Raw genomic sequence first — 21,166 nt, forward strand, 5'->3', positions numbered from 1 at the left:
TTATTATTATTATTATTATTATTATTATTATTATAACAAAATATCATAATTTTACCCAAATCTGCTGTCCATTTTCTTTGCAAGTGTCAGAAGATGAAAACATTTTGATGGATATTGTGTATTTTAAAAATATTTTGATATGTGTATTTACAGAACATGTATGTTTACAAAACATGTAAAATCCCACCATAACCTTTTGTTTTTAGGGTATAATGCTAATACTAATAAAGCTTTTATGTAAATGTAGCTCATAATAAACAAAAACTAATTAATAGGAACCAACAAAGCTGGGACACTATACTATGGTACTACAGTAAAAAGATTGATATTGTCAACAACTAATCGACTTTGTCAACCAATGGTTGCAGCACAATGATCCAGATCAATGAAACATGGTGGACTGGGCGTGTATGGCTGCCAGGAACTGCCTCACTTGTTTTTATTGATGTGACTGTACAGTGTGTGTGTGTGTGTGTGTGTGTGTGTGTGTGTGTGTGTGTGTGTGTGTGTGTTTCTGTTTCTCCCTCTGCTTAGAAGAAAGAAGGATAATACAGGATACTGTCAACATTCTTCATTCATCGTATTTCTGTTTGCTCCATCTGAATCATTTGATTTCTCTTTCTCCAGGGGTTTCAGGTACCTTTTTGTGTGTATCAGAGATGTCATTAGCATGTGGATTATTTAGCATAGTAGTACAACTAAAAAGCAATTTTTAATATTTGGGATGGTCAGTTTTTACTTTGGGATGGTTGATGAAACTCTCCTAAAATGGAAACATTAATGTTAATATTTAACACAAGACATATTATAAGTCACTCATAATTTTCACTATATTGAAAAATGTGTTGTATACATCGCTGTATTGAGCTTATTTTTTCTGCTTTTGTCTTTTTTGCTTTTATTACTTCATTTGAGTGTTTGCTTGTTCACTTTGAACTTTGTGTATGAAAAATGCTCTATATATGAAGGTATTATTATTAATAATAATGATGATGATGATGATGATATTATTATTGTTGTTGTTGTTGTTGTTGTTGTTGTTGTTGTTGTTGTTATCAAATGAATTTTGAGTTTTGTAACTGGTAAGAATAACAGAATATGCGCTGTCACTATGGTGGAACAGATATGGTTTCATCTGCAGTACCTTCAGTTAGGCACCATTTTGTTGTTATTTTTTGCTGTGGTTATATTTTTTAAGCTGAGTTTATATATGAAAATGTACAAATATGGTCCTTCCTCTAAGAAAGTGAATGTGGTGTACATTCAAAATTTGTTTACAGTACAAAATAGGGAATATTGTAAATATAGCCAGTATTGTAATTTAAATACAATTATTCTTCTAGCCATTTTTTTTTGTCCAGGAAGATCAGCATTTGTGGGCTTGAATGGTGCATGTAGAGTACCAGTTCATGAGCTGTGTGTTATTAGGTTAAATTTACTTGACTAATGTGTGGTATAATTAAAACTGTGATTGCAATTTAATAGTTCAGATTTCAGTTTTAAAATTTCACTTTGATTGGTGATTAAAAACAATGAATTGTTTTTAATTTGTTCAGAATTACATCTTAAGGGCCATGTTGTACCTTTTGAGGGTCCATTAACATTGTTTGTACTTTGAAGGACTGAAATTTGCCTGAACTGTAGCTCTCTTTCTGACACCATAGATGGATATTCTATCTAAACTAAAATGACTAAAATTGCGTCTCAGATGAGGAAGACAGAATTTGTCATTCAGAGATACGAAGACAGATAGTTACTCCATTCTGTGCCATATCCTGACTATGTAACTTGACTGCTGACTGATTCAGTTAAATAAACATTTATGTTTTTTTTTTAATTAAAGTAGTCTGATGTTATTCACTGCTGCAGCAATTTGGCTGTTTGTTTTTTATTTTTATTTATCATTTTGATTGATTATTTTTTTCCCAAGGTCTTTTTTGCCTCTGCAAATCTAAATTTGGGAGATCTAACACATGCATGTTCATAGAATCGTGCTTACTTAGAGTTTTTTTTCTTTAGCATAACACCGCTTTTCCTTTCTCTCTTTCTGGACACGGCCTGGAGTCAGCTGGCCAAAATGGAAGTCTGTGATTGGGTGGAGAAAGCTGTGCATGTTTTCCTGTAGCCAGGCAGACTCTTGTCTGCTGTAAGGATGTGGCCCTAAAATCCACTGTGTTCAAACACACATGCACTGTTTTCTGCCACACAGAGTGAATGGCATCAGGTTTGTGATCAGTGCTGTAGATGTGTTGTCAGTGCTGCAGCAGAATGCGTGGTCAGTACAGCGAATCTGTGGTCAGCCCTGCAGATACATGGCCAGGGACAATGAAAGATGAAACGAAGTCTTCTGACTTGTTTGTTTATGTGCATTCATTGGAGCTACTCTAACTAAATCTGGTATATTTTCTCAGAGACATCCCCAGCATATCTTTTCGAGCTACTGCTAATACAGCTTAATAGACTTGAACTTACAATTCCTTGACTAGAGAGACCATTTTATAGAGACAAAAAATACACTCTCAATCTGAGGCACGTGATAATTAAGGCATGCCGTTAGCACCATGCTAATTTGTGGGGTTTAATCTTATTGTAATACTTGTTTAGTATTATACTAAAGGAGGGAAAGCTGTGTAAATGCAATTTCTATAACAGCATACATTATGCACACACAAGTGTCTGCATGCATAGTGACATGTCTGGGCATTGAACAATTGATTCTGATGGTAAATAAGCCTCAGAGCTATTTGGAGCGGAGGTGACTGTGTGAATCAGCTGTGAGCTCAGGCGCATCTTGCTGCTCCAGATTCTGCCAGCCAGGTTAGCAGCTGGCGCTCTGCTCTGTTTAGTTCTGACCCTTCTACAGGCCCAGTGCAAATGAACAGAACCAGAACTGTGAACTATTTATATTGGAGTCATGCATGTAAGGGTCAGCATATGCTTTTCATTCCACTAATTTCTTATTTTTTTTCCTCATAAAAACCAGGGCAAGCTTCTTTATCTTCAAAATTCTAGGACTACACAATGTCGACAAAACAACAGATTGTGATTAACCTGTTGCATGCTGCTGTTAGGATACTGACCTACAGTATTATTAAACACGTGATGTAATTAAAGGCTAAAGATCAGCATACATTATTTTGACAAACGGTTTACTGTTTCATGAATCCCTTGACTCATCAGAATGCCCACACAAACTCTGGAACCTCTGACATTGTTTAAGATGCTCCCAGTGCATAGTGAAATTTCCCATGATGTGTTGGAAGGGTCATTTGCATGTTACAGCCGTCTACAGTTTAGTAAAATGATTGTATAACGCTAAAGATAAACAATTAATACATTGTACAGCTTAATATATTCAACACTATATCGCTTTTGTGATATCAAAGTTTTGTTTGGCCTATTCTGTAAAAATGCAATATGTAAAAAATACTAATTTTTATCTTGTTTATTGCTATGCAATTAAATAGAGTAATGAAAAGTGCAAGTAAAATAAATAAACAGTTCATATGAGCCATGTTCATGATACATTGATACATTTTTACACCCTATTTTATGACATGCATTAGAGTTACGAATCTATAAGCCAATGACACAGTGATTTAATCCATGATGTAGTTGTTTTAAAATAACGTTTTTATTTCATTTTAATTAATGTTGTGCTATAACCCAAAGTGGCCACTATTTAATCAAAATACACACTTAAAAAATATACAAACCCTTGTAGTAGACTTTCAATATTACATGAGTACTTTAAACATTCAAAATTTAAATGTCCCCAGGAGTCTTTTAAACCTAACTATTTGCCAGAAATAGATACCTGGCATCCTCTGCTTGCTGCAGAATCATTAATACTTGGGCTCAGTTTCTGACCTAACATTACGTGTTTAAATTGGTTGAACTGCTGCTGAAATGCACCTGGTGTGTCTGGAGTAGGATTGAGGTGTAACTGCTGTCATGGCCTCTCTTTCAGTGAAATAGTATTTAGATGACTCTGAATTTGTGGAGTCCATGCAGTTCAACAGCTGCTAAAGTGCTAAGAAATTCTGTAATTCATTTATATTTAAAGATTTAACATTTACAAAGTTTTATGCTATTTTTTTATGATAGTATAACTTATATTAGAAATTAATGCAATAGAGAAGTATTATCATTAGCGGTCTCAGGCTGTTGGACCTGTATATCATACTGTATATTCACAGTAGCAGAGATTACATATTATACTAGATACTAAAAACAGATGAAAAGGGAAAGATGCTGCATGATGCAAGATTGAGGTAACCTGACCAGCAGATAACCTCGCTGACTCTTGACTATCTGTCTCATTCATTATCTCTCACACATCACACTCCCTCACTTTCACTTTCCTCTGGCCTCTCTTGTTCTCCCTCTCCTTTGTCCTATCCCTGGCACCCCCTCCCTCTGCTTGGCTGATATTATTAACTCCAGGCTGGACAACTCCACTCTGGTCTGTAGGGTTAATGCAGGGATTAACAGCTGGGGACAGGAGCTGGTTAAAGGCACCTCCTCATGAGCTCTGTTTATGGCTCTACCGGTGTGAAGTGTCGACAGATTGTAGGTTACTGTGTTGAGTGTGAAGGGTCTAGATATCACACATACATTTAGAACAGAGGTAGATTGTGATGAGTTCAACTGGTAGTAGTGCTTAATGCACCAAGACTACTGCAGTAACAAATAGAAACACATACTTTCTCCTTATTATAGGATACTGTCAGAAACCTACTACAGAATTGTCTTTAGACCTTAACAGCTGAAAGTTTTTTAAATGACGTGTATTGGCTAGCTAGCTGCTCACTGGTTCCCTAGGTTGAAATAGCACTGCAGTGGAAAAGAGCAGGTTTTGTTGAACATCAGAAAAGAGCTTCTGTACAGCTGTAAATAAAGCATATTTTGTAGTTTTGATCCGCATCTGTCTCTTTCAACAACAGTCCCTGTAGCATAGCGACAGCAGGAATCACATCTGAGGCTAACGCATTTGAGGAGCTTACGTTTCAACTTTTATGATTTGTTGAAGTCTTTTGACAGGCTTGTTGAGCTCTAGTTGAATGTTCTGTAAAGCCAGACATACACTGTGTGACTTTAGAAATTTTGTTTTTTGTGACTCACACTATACATTTGAATAGACCGTAATGTAAGAACAAAGCATATGATTTTATAAATTCACACTGTTGAAATGCTTGGTCTGATTGACATGCTACATAAAACACTGCTTCTACAGACAGCTCTGTCTGCAAACAATTATCAATAAAACCTATTCAAAATAACCTGCTGCACAGTGCAACATGCTGGTACAGAGCAAACACACTGAGAAGCTAAGCTTCAGCATCTTGGCTAACTACACTGCACTGAAACCAAGTGGCACAGGCTATGACCCAAATGGTAATAAGTCATCTTGTCCTCTCAACAGAAATCAAACTACCTTGGGAGCAACAACATTTTGAGTCCATTTTATCATCTTGGCTGTACATGTGTTTCAGCATGTGCTATTGTATTAGTGTAGGGTAAAAAATAATACAACAAAAATGTAGACTTACTTCTCAAGAAGTCCCTTATCATTCACCGCCTTCTCATTCAAATATTCCCCTTGCACCTCAAGTGGTGCCTTAGACTCCAGAATGTAACTGCTGCACCCTTTAAGGTGGATTGGGGCAATTTGAACAAGAAGCTGGAGAACAAGAAACTGACTTCAGTTTCATCTGTTCTTTTTTTAATGTTGGACAGTTTCTTGTTGCAGATTAAATGTATCAGGAAACCAGCTGGAGTGGTTATACATGCAAATAAGTCTATTCTACAAATTATGGATGTTTGTCTTAAATCTTTCTCTTTGCCTTTTCGTTACCTACTAGCTATGTGTACTAGCAGTTATAGGCTACATTAATTCCAGCGTTTAAGATTTCGTTTATTGTTGAAACATTGTTTGAACGATCAGCAGAGCTTTATTTTACTGCAAATGAGGATTATTTTATTTTTACCTGGAAATATAACTCATCAGTTGATGTTGAGCCACATCAGGCCAGTAAAAAAGTTGCTATCAATCAAGTGATGTCAACGCTTCCACCCAAATCGAAGTGAACTACAAACTCTTATCGCAACTTTTATTGTCAAGGATTTGCATCCATACTCAGTTGTTGGGGACAAAGACTTTTGCGCTATGTTGCAGAGATTCCATCGCAAAGATGTTTTACTTACACAGCACAGTGAGAAAAAAGAAATCATGTACCCAAAAAAAAAAAGATGCATTGATAATCGTTTTATAATCACATCACAGCCCTCTTTACAAATTTGTTTGTTTGGCGTTTGTTTTTTTAAGAATATATGCCCACAACACGTGAAATGTTTTCCCATTCTTGCTTGATATATGATTTCAGCTGCTCAACGGTTCGGGTATTCTTTGCCGTATTTTTAATTTCATAATGAACCAAATGTTACAAATGGGTGACAGGTCTGGGCTGCAGGCAGTTCACTTGAGTACCCAGACTCTTTTTTTAATATGTAGCAATGCTGTTGTAATATATGCAGAATGTGTTTTGGCATTGTCTTGCTGAAATAAGCAAGAAAAAGATGTGATCTGCAGTATATGTTGTCGAAACACGTATATATCTTTCAGCATTAATGGTGCCTTCACAGATCACTAGCATGCCATGTGCACTAATGCACCCCTATACCATCATAAATACTGGCTTTTGAACTGTGCACTTGATAACAAGCTAAGTGGTCTTTAGCCTGGATTTCCAAAAAGAATTTCAGATGTAGATTCGTCAGACCACAGGACACTTTTTTTTTTTTTTTTTTTTTTTTTTCCACTTCACCTTAGTCCATCTCAAATGAGTTCAGGCCCAGGGAAGGTGGCAGCATTTCTGGACCCTGTTTACATACAGTTTCTTCTTTGCATATAAAAGTTTTAACTTGCAATTGTGGATGCGGTGATCAACTGTTTTCACAGACCATGGTTTTCAGAAGTGTTCCTGAGCCCATGCAGTGATTTCCATTGTGTCTGTTTTTAATGCAGTGCCACCTGAGGGCCCAAAGATTGTGGCCAGCCAATACTGGTTTTTGGCCTTGTCTCTTGCATACAGAGATTTCTCCAGATTAGCATTGTTAGCATTACACAATTTTACCAGCCTTTTGTTGCCCCATCCCAACTTTTTGTTGTTGGGATCAAATTCAAAATGGGCATATATTGGGAAAAAAAAAAAATACAGCTTCTCAGTTTATGTTGTCTTTGTACTGTTTTCAATTAAATATAAGGTTTAAATGATTTGCACATCATTGCATTTTTTTTTTGTTTGTTTTTTACATTTTTCACAGCATCCCCAGTTTTTTGGAAATGGGGTTGCAGAATAGTGCCAAGGTAGAATGTTTAAAGTGAGAGAAAGCTTGGTGTCAGACTGCCACAGAATCAGTAACACTTCTCTGTGTGAGCTGATCCTCGTTCCCTGCCAGCTGGTTGTTCATTATCGTGACAATTTACAGCTGGTGTCTGGTGGTGTTATCTGCGCAGTTTTATGAGGAAGAGTATGAGTATTTGAACATGGTATCAGGGCAGTACCAGTATCGGTGTTGATGGACCCCTAGTTATTAGCACTCTGACCAGCTGCAGGTGTTCTTTGGCTGTTTGGATGAATCAAACAAAACGTTGAATTAAAATAATGCAGGCCCGTCTTTAACTATGTCACATGAAGGCAACATGGAGCAACTTCTGATGATTGTGCAGAACTAGTTCAGTCTTAGTACAGTGCCAGTAGTCTTTCACCATGTCCTAAAAGCAAGCAAGTGTTCAAATGTGGAATCATTTCATGTCACGAAGCCTTCAGGGTGTGGTTTTGAGACTTTAGTTTAACAAAATGTATAATAGATTGTTTTATTCTCCCATTTAACAGCAATAGTATAAATAACAGTTAAAATAACATTGAGCTCAGATGTATCTGCTAAGTCTGCCTCACTAATTAGCTAAATGTCCTTATCAATCAGTGACATAAGTCAAATGGTTTCACCTCCAGCACCCTGACAGTTTCTCTCCAGATTTTACGACTGCTTACCAGAGGGGTCATGGAGATCCCTCCTTTTCTTCACTTCATGGAAGACTCATCCATTTGTTTATAATAGGAGCATTATGGTTTTATCATTGATGCTCACTTGGGTCATTTGCTGTTAGGACACAATTTTAATGTAGAGAAGGCAGACAGTGATGCTTTGTTGGAACAAATACCTAATTATACTGTGTAATGTGTAAAGAAATATTTTTATTGCATGGTAAAAAGCATATGCAACATTTGCATATGTATGTAGTCAACTAAATATTCAGTATAAAATATTTTGCAAATAACCTATATTTATGAAAGTCTAAACAATGTTTTTGGTGCCCACCAGGCACAACATTAAATGTCTCCTGACTTTCTCATGTTTCTTATGTAAATTTTCAGTCTGATGACAGTGTTGAAGAGGGACAGCTCTGCACTCATTTGCTCTTGGGAAAATCCATAGCGATGGCAAACAAATACAAGGTCTACTTCAGTGTGTGTGCTCTAAAGCTGAGAATGTTGTCCAGTATGATTAGGCTTCACATCTCATTTTCCTGAAACTGAGCATGGATTTCATGAACGGTTTTGTCCAGTACACCAAAATACAATTATTTTTAGTTACCCATAGCTAAGTAAGCATTTGATCCTGTCACTGTGCCGGTGTTGCATCCAATTTAGTTCCACCTTAAATTCATGATCCCCTTCATCAAGCCCTCGAAGACATGCGTTAATTGAACAGAAATCAACATCAAGTGAGACTAAAATTACAGAAAGCGATAAATTTCAAGAAATGTTATAATTTCGCTGTCTTTTATTATTGATTGTGTCAAGCTTTTGGCTGTACAGCCTTTCTTGTACTTTTTCACTTTCCTTGTTGTTTGCTGTTGTTTTCTGTTCAGTGAATGCACGCGTTTTTGAAAGTTGCTGTCTGTCCCCATTGCTAGCAGAATAGAGACTGTGATATTGTTATCTAGGTTCTTGACAGCAGCATAATTTAAACTTGATGCTTTCGATAGTACATTGCATTGCATGAAAACCTGCTGCATCAGAATGCAGGTTACCCCGTAGTGTCATTGAGATCAATCTCTATACATAGTACCAGTTATCTATAGATAATTTTATTATTGTCTAGTTGAAGAATGTCAATATTCCATAATTGAAGTGAGTTGACAAACATGTTAGCAGGGGCAAATAATGGCTAAGAACTATGTTTACCACAGAACACATTTTCTCAGGCCCACACACTGAAAACAATACAAAAATGCTAAATATTCACAGTGGTTTTTGTCATCAGAAGTATACACATTACATACATCTTGAAAAACAAAAACAGGCCTAATGTCAGTTAAAAAGATGACTTCTCTAGAAAGTGACGCTGTGCAGGATGTTATCCACTTTGGAAAATTCAAAGGAGAATGCAGAGCTTCCTCTGTTTGAGAAGCTGAAACTTTGAGTGCTTTTGAACACAGCTACACACAACTCAGTTTGAGCTGCTTTTAGACATGCAGCTCCCTACGAGATTAAGTACAAAACAAACAGGCCATATATATAAGTCCAGATAAGATCCTCAGGCAAATGGTAACGCTACTAACCACAATGGAAAATGAAACGCACACTGATAGATTTAACACTTTATTCAGGAGTTGAAATTTTGAGTTCTTCTGTGTATGTCTATGATATTTGTAGCACAGTGTTCTTTGTGATGTTTGCAAAAAAGATTCTAGTTACTCGGAGACAACTGATCCAATATCTTCGTTGCTGCCTTGCCAAGGGGAAAAAAAAGGCAGTTAGCTTTAGTTAGCCAGAATCGGACATGCTATGTGGCAAGCAGTGCTCAGCTAATGCTAACCAATTTCTCTGCAGCACTAATTAACATTTGTGTATTGTTAGACTGTTTGACAGTTATTGAGCATTGCCTTATTCCCTATTGAGCACTGATTCTTAAATAGATCAAGACGAGGTGTCAAAAAAGTGCCATAAATGCTTTTGCATCATTTACTACACCAGATTTGTGGAATTTCAATCAAATAGTTTAGAGATCTCAGACCTCTACTTCAGTTGTCTGCTTCTTGTGTAGTCTTCATTTCTGAATTTCTGCTTTAACTCAAAACTGCATGCTTTCTATACTTGGAAATGTATTACTTATATTTAATAATTATTAATGATATTTGATCCTAAAGAATTAAGATTCTGAATACAGGAAGCTCTGTATCATGGAAAGTGTGCCATTGAAAAGCCTTTTATTCTCATTATATGACTGAGAGAAAGTTGAAGAAGTTTGACTGAATGTTCTCATTAAGGTGGAAATTCCTTTAAGCATTGTCTTTACAAGCTGTTTTCTGTCTTAACTGCTTGTCTTCTCACTGTAACACAGCTGAAGTGTAATTCTCTCATAAGACATATTGCTTCCAATCACTGGCCTCAAAAGATTGGTTTGTGATTGTTAAATGTTGGCCACAGTGAATTTTAGGGCAATTTAATCATCAAAGCTAAAAACAAGCCCCTTAAAATATCATTCACTTTCTCACTCTTTCCTTTGTTTTGAACAGGGTCGGCATGTCAAAACTGGACAGTTGGCAGCCATCAAGGTCATGGACGTCACAGAGGTAAGAAAAGAACTAAAATTCAAATTTTACTTTTAATGCATACAATCATAACTTGAAGAGCCATTTGAAGTAGCATTACAGTTATGGATTAAAAATACTTATACTCTTTGTGTGTGTTTGTGTGTGTGTACAGTATCTCACAAGTGAGTACACCCTTTACATTTCTGCAAATATTTTATCTTTTCATGGGACAACACTATAGAAATTAAACTTGGATATAACTTAAAGTAGTCCGTGTACAGCTTGTATAGCAGTGTAGATTTACTGTCCTCTGAAAATAACTCCACAAAGCCATTATTGTCTAAATAGCTGGCAACACAAGTAAGTACACCTCACAGGGAACATGTCAAATTGTGCCCAATTGTGTCATTGTCCCTCCCTGGTGTCATGTGACTTGTTAGAGTTACAAGGTTCCAGGTGTGAATGGGGAGCATGGCTGTTAAATTTGGTGTTTTGGGTACAATTCTCTCATAGTGACCACTGGATATTCAACATTGCACCTCATGGCAAAGAACTCTCTGAGGATGTGAGAAATAGAGTTGCTGCTCTCCACAAAGATGGCCTAGGCTATAAGAAGACTGATAACACCCTGAAACTGAGCTATAGCATGGTGGCCAAGGTCATACAGCAGTTTTCCAGGACAGATTCTGCTGAAAACAGTTCTTGCCATGGTCGACCAAAGTTGAGTCTTAATGGTCAGTCATGGGCTGGAGGTTAGGGAACTGGCCCTGTGACCGGAAGCTTGCTTGTTCGTTCCCCAGTGCCGACAGTCCATGACTGAGGTGTCCTTGAGCAAGACACCTAATCCCCAACTGCTCCCCGGGAGCCGTGGATAGGTCTGCCCACCGCTCCGGGCAAGTGTACTCACTGCCCCCTAGTGTGTGTGTGTATTCACTAGTGTCTGTGACTTCACGGATGTGTTAAATGCAGGGGTGGAGTTTCCCTGTTTGTGGGATTAAAAAAAATATCACTTAGCACTTATCAAATGTTCAGCATCATATCCAGAGGTTGGCTTCAAAAAATAGACGCATGAGTGCTGCCAGCATTTCTGCTGATGTTGAAGAAGTGGGACGTAAGCCTGTCAGTGATCAGACCATACGCCGCACAATGCATCAACTCAGTCTGCATGGCTGTCGTCCCAGAAGGAAGCCTCTTTCAGATTCCTTTATTGATCCCAGGGGGAAATTGCAGTTGTTACAGTTGCAGCCATTTATGTAAAAATAAACACTTTACTAATAATTTAAAACAATATATAGAATTTACAGTATGTACACCAGATGTAAGTACTCTACACACACAATTGTTGTTATTGCACATATGAACAGTTTTTTGAATCACACACAGTTTGGAGTTTGATGGCCACAGGTAAGAATGACTTCCTGTGGCGCTCTGTGGTGCATTTTGGTACGATGAGTCTTGAGCTGAATGAGCTCTTGTGTCTCATCACCGTATCGTAGAGTGGGTGGGAGCCATTGTTCATAATGGCCCGCAGCTTAGACAGCGTCCTCCTCTCCGACACGGCTGTCAGCGAGTCCAGCTCCACACCCACAACATCACCGGCCTTGCGGATCAATTTGTTGAGTCTGTTGGCATCTGCCACCCTCAGCCTGCTTCCCCAGCATGCACCAGCATAGAGGATAGCACTTGCCACCACAGACTCATAGAAGATCCTGAGCATAGTCCGGCAGATGTTGAAGGACCTCAGGCGCCTCAGAAAATAGAGACAACTTTGGCCCTTCCTGTAGAGGGCGTCAGTGTTCTTGGCCCAGTCCAGTTTATTGTCAGTTGCTTCTGAAGCTGATGCACAAGAAAGCCAGCAAACAGTTTGCTGAAGACAAGCAGTCCAAAAACATGGATTACTGGAACCATGTCCTGTGGTCTGACGAGACCAAGATAAACTTGTTTGGCTCAGATGATCTCCAGCATGTGTGGCGTCACCCTGGTGAGGAGTACCAAGACAAGTGTCTCTTGCCTACCATCAAGCATGATGGTGGTAGCATCATGGACTGGGGCTGCATGAGTGCTGCTGGTACTGGGGAGCTGTGGTTCATTGACGGGAAACATGAATTCCAACATGTACGCTGACATTCTGAAGCAGAGCATGATCCCCTCCCTTTAGAAACTGCACCGCATGGCAGTTTTCCAATACGATAACGACCCCAAAACACCTCCAAGATGACAAATGCCTTGCTGAGGAAGCTGAAGATAAAGGTGATGCACTGGCCAAGTATATCTCCAGACCTAAACACAATTGACCATCTGTGGGTCATCCTCAAGCGGAAGGTGAATGAGCGCAAGGTGTCTAACATCCAGCAGCTTCGTGATGTAATCATGGAGGAGTGGAAAAGGATTTCACTAGCAACCTGTGCAGCTCTGGTGAATTCCATGCCAGGGTTAAGGCAATGCTACATAATAATGGTGGTCAGACAAAATATTGACACTTTGAGCACAATTTGGACATGTTTACTGTGAGGTGTATTCACTTGTGTTGCCAGCTTTTTAGACATTAATGGCTGTGTGTTGAGTTATTTTCAGAGGACAGTAAATCAGTAAAGTTTTGTCCTATGAAAAAATCTAATAAAATATTTGCAGAAATCTGAGGGGTGTGTGTGTGTGTGTGTGTGTGTGTGTGTGTGTGTGTGTGTGTGTGTGTATATATATATATATATATATATATATATATATATATATATATATATATATATATATATATATATATATATATATATATATATATACACACACACACACACACACACACACACACACACACACACACACACACACACACACACACCATGTTTCAGATGACTATTACTGTTTATTGTGATATATTGTGATGAAGTTTTGCTTGTCTTACCGACTCCTTAATTAGCTAGCAAACTTAGAGTATCGATATCGGTTGAGTAAAATACTCATTATAACGTGTAGCATTAACTAAATCATTGATGGCACCAAAAAGTACTGTAGTGCTGCTGCAATTTTCAGACTTGACCATGTCCTTGTAGAATGTAGGCTTAGGTGGTATGATGTTAATACAGTATTCAACAGTATGTAAAATTGATAACTATGTTTAAAAATGATGATGGTATTTAAAAATTATGATGTCACATTTCTACGCCATGGTCTGAACAGGTACATAAACATCTCTCATCCACTTAGATTTACAGGGCTCACTGATTTGTGGTGTGGGAGCTCAATGATGGATAATAGACTAATAAAAATGGATTGAACTCCGTATCAGCTCCTAATAGCAACTAAGCCGCAACAAAGAGCTGCACGCATCAGAGCTGCACATTCTCTGCACACACCACAGAATATGTTTGATTAGTTGCTATACTTTTGCTCTCTGAAGCATTTTTTATCATCTAAAATTTGTGTCAAGAGAGCACTACTTTTCAGAATAAAGACTGTACTTTGAAGTGTGGCACTGTTTTGGTTTGTAGCTTCTCATTAAGCTAATGTAGGTAGTATATCAAACTGAAGATCCCAACACCTCAGAAGAGGTTTAATGTTGCCTTTCTGTCCCTTCAGCATCTGCTTGACGTCAGTCTGTCAGATTTGATTAGTTTTTAAATTTTTAGTGTTTCTAAACTTGTGACAATGCTTTAGTTAGCTGGAATCTAGCATGTTATGTGGTGGACAGAGCTGTTGGCCTGCTTAGCTAGCAACCTAACAGTAATCGGCACCAGAGTTTTTTGGTACACTTTTTTGGTAACCATGTAAAGTTATTTAAAAAATAAAAAAAGATGATATATGTACACCCTCATTTACAAAAACGTGCAAAATGCAGTGCAAAATGTAAATTAAATGTCCATCCATCCATCCATTATCTTCCGCTTCTCTGGGATTCGGGTCGCGGGGGCAGCATCCTAAGCAATGAGGCCCAGACCTCCCTTTCCCCAGCCACTTCCACTAGCTCTCCAAGGGGGATTCCAAGGCGCTCCCAGGCCAGCTGGGCGATATAGTCACGCCAGCGTGTCCTGGGTCTTCCCCGGGGTCTCCTCCCAGGTGGAGGGAGGGAGGCATCCAGGAGGCATCCTAACCAGATGCCCGAACCACCTCAGCTGGCTCCTCTCGACGTGAAGAAGCAGCAGCTCTACTCGGAGTCCCTCCCGGATGACCGAACTTCTCACCCTATCTCTAAGGGAGAGTCCAGACACCCTGAAGTTCGCGGCCTGATGTCCCCAATAGGACCACATCATCTGCAAACAGCAGCGATGTGACCCTGAGGTCACCAAACCGGACACCCTCCATCCCCTGACTGCGCCTAGAAATTCTATCCATAAAAATTATGAATAGAATTGGTGACAAAGGGCAGCCCTGATGGAGTCCAACTCTCACTGGGAACGAGTCTGACTTACTGCCGGCTATGCGAACCAAACTCCAGCTTTGTTTGTACAGGGCCTGGATGGCTCGTAGCAAAGAGCCATGTACCCCGTACTCCCGAAGCACCTCCCACAGAATACCCCGGGGAACACAGTCGAATGCCTTCTCCAGTTCCACAAAGCACATGTGGACTGGTTGGGCAAACTCCCATGAACCCTCCAGAATCCTGGAGAGGGTGAAGAGTTGGTCCAGTGTTCCACGACCAGGGCGGAACCTGCACTGCTCTTCCTGGATCCGAGGTTCGACTATAAGCCGGACTCTCTTCTCCAGTACCTCTGCATAGACCTTACCAGGGAGGCTGAGGAGTGTGATTTCCCTGTAGTTGGAACACACCCTCCGGTCCCCTTTTGTAAAAAGAGGCACCACCACCCCAGTCTGCAAATCCAGTGGCACCGTCCCCGATGTCCACGCAATGTTGAAAAGGCGTCAGCCAAGACAGCCCCACAACATCCAGAGCCTTGAGGAACTCATCCATCCCTGGAGCCTTGCCACCAAGGAGCTTTTTAACTATCATAGCGACTTCGGCCTCAGTAATGGACAAGCCTATTCCCATGTCCCCAGACTCTGCCTCCTCACTGGAGAACGTGTCGGTGGGATTGAGAAGGTCCTCAAAGTATTCCTTCCACCGCCCAAGGACGTCTTCAGTCGAAGTCAGCAGCACACCATCTCCACAATATACAGTGCTAGTGGCACACTGGTTTCCCCTTCTGAGTCGCCTGACGGTTTGCCAGAATCTTTTCGGAGCCGACTTGGTCACTTTTCAAGGCCTCACCAAACTCCTCCCATACACGGGTTTTTGCCTTGGCGACGACTGAAGCCGCAGATCGCTTGGCCTGTCGATACCTGCCAGCTGCCTCTGGTGTCCCACAGGCCAACCATGCCAGGTAGGACTCCCTCTTCAGCTTGATGGCATCTCTCACCTGGGGTGTCCACCACCGGGTTTGAGGATTTGAGGACCGCCCCGACAGGCACCAACTACCTTACGGCCACAGCTACAGTCAGCCGCTTCAACAATGGAGGAACGGAACATGGCCCATTCTGAGTCAATGTCCCCCACCTCCCCCGATATCTGGTCAAAGTTCTGACAGAGGTGTGAGTTGAAGATCAATCTAACAGGTTCTTCCGCCAGATGTTCTCAGCAAACCTTCACTATACGTTTGGGCTTGCCTGGTCTGACCGGCATCTTCCCCCACCACCTGATCCAACTCACCACCAGGTGGTGATCAGTTGACAGCTCAGCTCCTCTTTTTACCCGAGTGTCCAAAACACATGGCCGCAAGTCCGATGACACGACTACAAAGTCAATCATTGATCTGCGGCCTAGGGTGTCCTGGTGCCATGTGCACTTATGGACATCCTTGTGTTCAAACATGGTGTTTGTGATAGACAAACTGTGGTCCAAAAACTGAACACCAATCGGGTTCAGATCAGAGAGGCCATTCCTCCCAATCACACCCCTCCAGGTCTCACTGTCATTGCCCACGTGAGCGTTAAAGTCCCCCAGTAGGACAATAGAGTCTCCAGGAGGAGCACTTTTCAAGCACCCTTCCCAAGGACTCTAAGAAGGCTGGGTACTCTGAACTGCTGTTAGGTGCATAAGCACAGACAGCAGTAAGGACCCGTTCCCCAACCCAAAGGCGTAGGGAAGCTACCCTCTCGTCCACCGGAGAAAACCCCAACATACAGGCATCGAGTCGAGGGGCTATGAGAAAGCCCACACCTTTTGTCTTTTCATAGGGGATATTATGGATCACACTTTGTCTGACCTGTCACCTAGGACCCGTTTGCCATGGGAGACCCTACCAGGAGCTTTTACTCCAGACAACATAGCTCCTAGGATCATTCAAGCACGCAAACCCCTCCACCACGATAAGGTGGTGATCCATGGAGAGGGTAAATTAAATGTATTCCAGCAAAACAATGCCATAGCAGAGTCTGGTGCTAACCTGGTCTGCCTGCAGTCCAAACCTATCACCCACTGATAACATTTGCTACATGATGAAATGAAAAATGCAACAAAGGGGACCACAAACTGACAAGCAGCTGAAATCCTCAAACAAGAATGGGAAAATATTTCACTTTTAAAACTACAGCAATTGGTCTCCTCATTTCACAAACGCTTACAGGGTGGCAAACTGTCACAATTTTTTTGGAACATGTTGTTGGCATAAAATTTTTCAGTTTCAAAATTTGATATGTTGTCTTTATACTATTTTCCTTGAAAACTATGGTTTAAAAGGTTTGCATGTGTCAGCGATTCGAGACCCACCAGAGGTCTCACTCCCCAGAGTACTGGCCCTGTTTCCACCAAACCTCCTGTACCCAATTTCAGTAATCAGCCACTGCTTAAATACCCCTTCCTTTCAGCCAGGCAGTGCAAAGTATTGCCAGTTCACTTGTACAGTGCATCCGGAAAGTATTCACAGCGCTTCACTTTTTCCACATTTTGTTTTGTTACAGCCTTATTCCAAATTGAATTAAATTAATCTTTTTCCTCTAAATTCTACACAAAATACCCCATTGTGACCATGTGAAAAACGTTTTCTCGAGAGTTTTGAAAATTTATTAAAATTAAAAAACAAAGAAATCATATTTACATAAGTATTCACAGCCTTTGCTTAATACTTTGTAGAACCACCTTTGGCAGCAACTACAGCCTCAAGTCTTTTTGAATATGATGCCACAAGCTTGGCACACCTATCTTTAGGCAGTTTTGCCCATTCTTCTTTGCAGTACCTCTGAAGCTCCATCAGGTTGGATGGGAGACGTCTGTGCACAGCCATTTTCAGATCTCTCCAGAGATGTTCAATCGGATTCAAGTCTGGGCTCTGGCTGGGCCACTCCAGGACATTCACAGAGTGGTCCTGAAGCCACTGCTTTGAGATCTTGGCTGTGTGCTTCGGATCGTTGTCCTGCTGAAAAATGAACCGTCGCCCCAGTCTGAGGTCAAGAGCGCTCTGGAGCAGGTTTTTATCCAGGATGTCTCTGTACATTGCGGCATTCATCTTTCCCTCTATCCTGACTAGTCTGCCAGTTCCTGCTGCTGAGAAACATCCCCATAGCATGATGCTGCCACCACCATGCTTGACTGTAGGGATGGTATTGGCCTCGTGATGAGCAGTGCCTGGTTTCCTCCAAACATGACGCCTGGCATTCACACCAAAGAGTTCAATCTTTGTCTCATCAGACCAGAGAATTTTGTTTCTCATGGTCTGAGAGTCCTTCAGGTGCCTTTTTGCAAATTCCAGACGGGCTGCCTTGTGCCTTTTACTAAGGAGTGGCTTTCGCCTGGCCACTCTGCCATACAGGCCTGATTGGTGGATTGCTGCAGAGATGGTTGTCCTTCTGCAAGGTTCTCCTCTCTCCACGGAGGAACGCTGGAGCTCTGACAGAGTGATCATTGGGTTCTTGGTCACCTCCCTGACCAAGGCCCTTCTCCCCCGATCGCTCAATTTAGACGGCCGGCCAGCTCTAGGAAGAGTCCTGGTGGTTCCGAACTTCTTCCATTTACGAATGATGGAGGCCACTGTGCTCATTGGGACCTTCAACGCAGCAGTAATTTTTCTGTATCCTTCCCCAGATTTGTGCCTCGAGACAATTTTGTCTCGGAGGTCTACAGACAATTCCTTTGACTTCATGCTTGGTGTTTGCGCTCTGACATGCAGTCAACTGTGGGACCTTATATAGACAGGTGTGTGCCTTTCCAAATCATGTCCAATCAACCACAGGTGGACTCCATTTAAGCTGTAGAAACATCTCAAGGATGATCAGTGGAAACAGGATGCACCTGAGCTCAATTTTGAGCTTCATGGCAAAGGCTGTGAATACTTATGTAAATATGATTTCTTTGTTTTTTAATTTTAATACATTTTCAAAACTCTCGAGAAAACTTTTTTCACATGGTCACAATGGGGTATTTTGTGTAGAATTTAGAGGAAAAAGATTAATTTAATTCAATTTGGAATAAGGCTGTAACAAAACAAAATGTGGAAAAAGTGAAGCGCTGTGAATACTTTCCGGATGCACTGTATCTGCATACTGAGCATTTTTGGATTAACTACCTGTCTTGTGCTTCTGACTCTCTGCCTGGACTTTTGGATTTTTGCCTTTGCCTTTTGCCCCTGTGTTTTGGATGATTGGTTTTCGGACAGACTTACTGTTTTTGACCTGTTTCCTATGACTTTTGACCACAAGTTTCGGATTACCCCTTTTACTATTAGACCTGCACATGGATCCTTCTTCAGTTTCCGAGTCTGATATGTCACAGCATATCATTGCATTCTATTTATATTTACATTCTGCGCAATGTCCCAGCTTTTTTGGAAATAGGATTGTATTTCAAAATTTAAAAAGAGAGTGTATGTAATAAATAAATGAGAAATCATGAAAATATTGCAAGATATAATTTGTATCTTGAGGTAAAAATTTATTTTGGTATCACTCACAGCAGTGTCACCGGTCCTCCAGCAAAGTATGCTGAATCTATGTAAGAAGGGGCAGTTTAGGTCATTATTCTATAGTTCATACGTATTTAAACCTAGGAAGACTTGTTTAAGTAGGCTAATTGTAAATAAGATACACAGCTTTGTATTGTCTAGGCAGCTGTCTCCAGCAGGGTTTGAGTTTTTTTTTTTTTTTTTAATATTTTAATTGAAATACTGTATACCCTGGTGAAATGTCAGGAAAGTATGAAAAAAATAGATACTGCTCAAACCTAGTGGAATGATTGACCACCCAAATGATGCCCAGCTGATCAGAATGACTGATGAATTCCCTGGTAAGAATTGTGTAGTTAGTAAACTGTCAGTACCAGTTGCACTGCAGCACAGCATCAGGAAAGTTTGTGTTAGGGCTACAAATAATGATTATTTTCATAATCAGAAACCTGCACCTATTAGTGGTGGCAATATTTTGTTCAACAAATTAAAAATACAATATACAAAGATAAAAATATATATAAAAATAAAATGACACCTATTTTGTCGTCTTAATCATATAAAATAAAAAGAGCTTTTATCAACATTTTTTGCATTGCTCTAGTAAACACTGTTTTGAAAGGTGTAGAAACAGTAACCGAACAACACAAACTACAAGGCTGTCCATAATAGGCTGCTTATCTAAATTTCTCTTCTAAATTAAAAAGCTTCTGTGTGGTTAGTTGTGTGAATAACTGTAATTGTGTTGTGTAACTGTAATTACACAACACTAAAAGTCCAGTCATCTACCATGTCAGATATGGAGACCTAAAGCAGCTCATCACATGGAAAACAGCAATAAACAGTGCGCCATGTGGCCCTTTTCAAATAATCTCTCTTAATCTCTTTTTTATCAGTCCATATTCAAATACAGAAAATAGAATTTTGATGAATCTGTGAACTAAAGCTCTGTGGTAGTGTGGACAGGGGCTAAAACTCAAAGAAAAACATAAAAAAAAAAGCTGTGAGCTGGTGTGTGTGCATTGTGTGCTGTGAGCAGCCTTGGTATCCATCCAGTTTAACCAACCGACCAACAGTTCCAAACTGCAGTTCATCTTCTACCAGCGCTGTTTATTTTGCTGTATCTGCTGAGCTAAAACACAGTCAGCTGAAAAGCAGACAGTGATGCACTGGGTTTTTATTTTTGACTGTGGTTTTAGTAAGATTTTAGTATCTCATCAAGTTTCTGCCATGGATAACAGCGTATGTGCTCTCCCATCTGTTGAGCTCAAATTTAAAGTCATACAGTTACTGCCTTTTTAGATTATGTTAAAATAATTTTTTTTTGTCTTTTCTTATTTTTGGAGGGTTGTTACTGAAGTCTGCTAATCTTTATTTGGAGTTTATAATACAGAGGCCTAGGTAAAAAAAAGGCATATCTTTGTACTTTAATAGGACCTGTCCATTTATTCTTCAAATTATATAGAAATGCTGTATAGTGTTCTTATTTAGCCTCTGCTTCATGAGCTTTTTTTTTACCTGGAATGAAGCTTTTTAACAGTATTATAAATTAAACACATGTCGGTCACTTTAGTTTAAGATGCCTTATTAAATGCTTTATTGTGTCTTTCACTTCATATTATACTTTTAAAATGATTGTTTCAAATGTTCACTGTTTATGCACTTTCAAAGTCCCTGGGTAGGCAACCTTCAGATA

The 21,166-nt window shown here is 40.0% G+C and overlaps 1 protein-coding gene across 10 annotated transcripts in view; it reads left to right on the forward strand.

Moving 5' to 3' along the window:
- map4k4 (mitogen-activated protein kinase kinase kinase kinase 4) overlaps positions 1 to 21,166 on the forward strand; it is a 129,890-nt gene that overhangs the window by 14,547 nt on the left and 94,177 nt on the right. For all 10 annotated transcript variants that reach the window (XM_017723992.2, XM_017723995.2, XM_017723997.2 and 7 more), the window contains exon 3: positions 10,589 to 10,645. In XM_017723992.2, coding sequence (XP_017579481.1) covers positions 10,589 to 10,645 — 57 coding nt within the window. The remainder of the gene's footprint in view (positions 1 to 10,588; positions 10,646 to 21,166) is intronic.

The sequence above is a fragment of the Pygocentrus nattereri genome, chromosome 6, assembly GCF_015220715.1.
Source record: "Pygocentrus nattereri isolate fPygNat1 chromosome 6, fPygNat1.pri, whole genome shotgun sequence".
Taxonomy (NCBI): domain Eukaryota; kingdom Metazoa; phylum Chordata; class Actinopteri; order Characiformes; family Serrasalmidae; genus Pygocentrus; species Pygocentrus nattereri.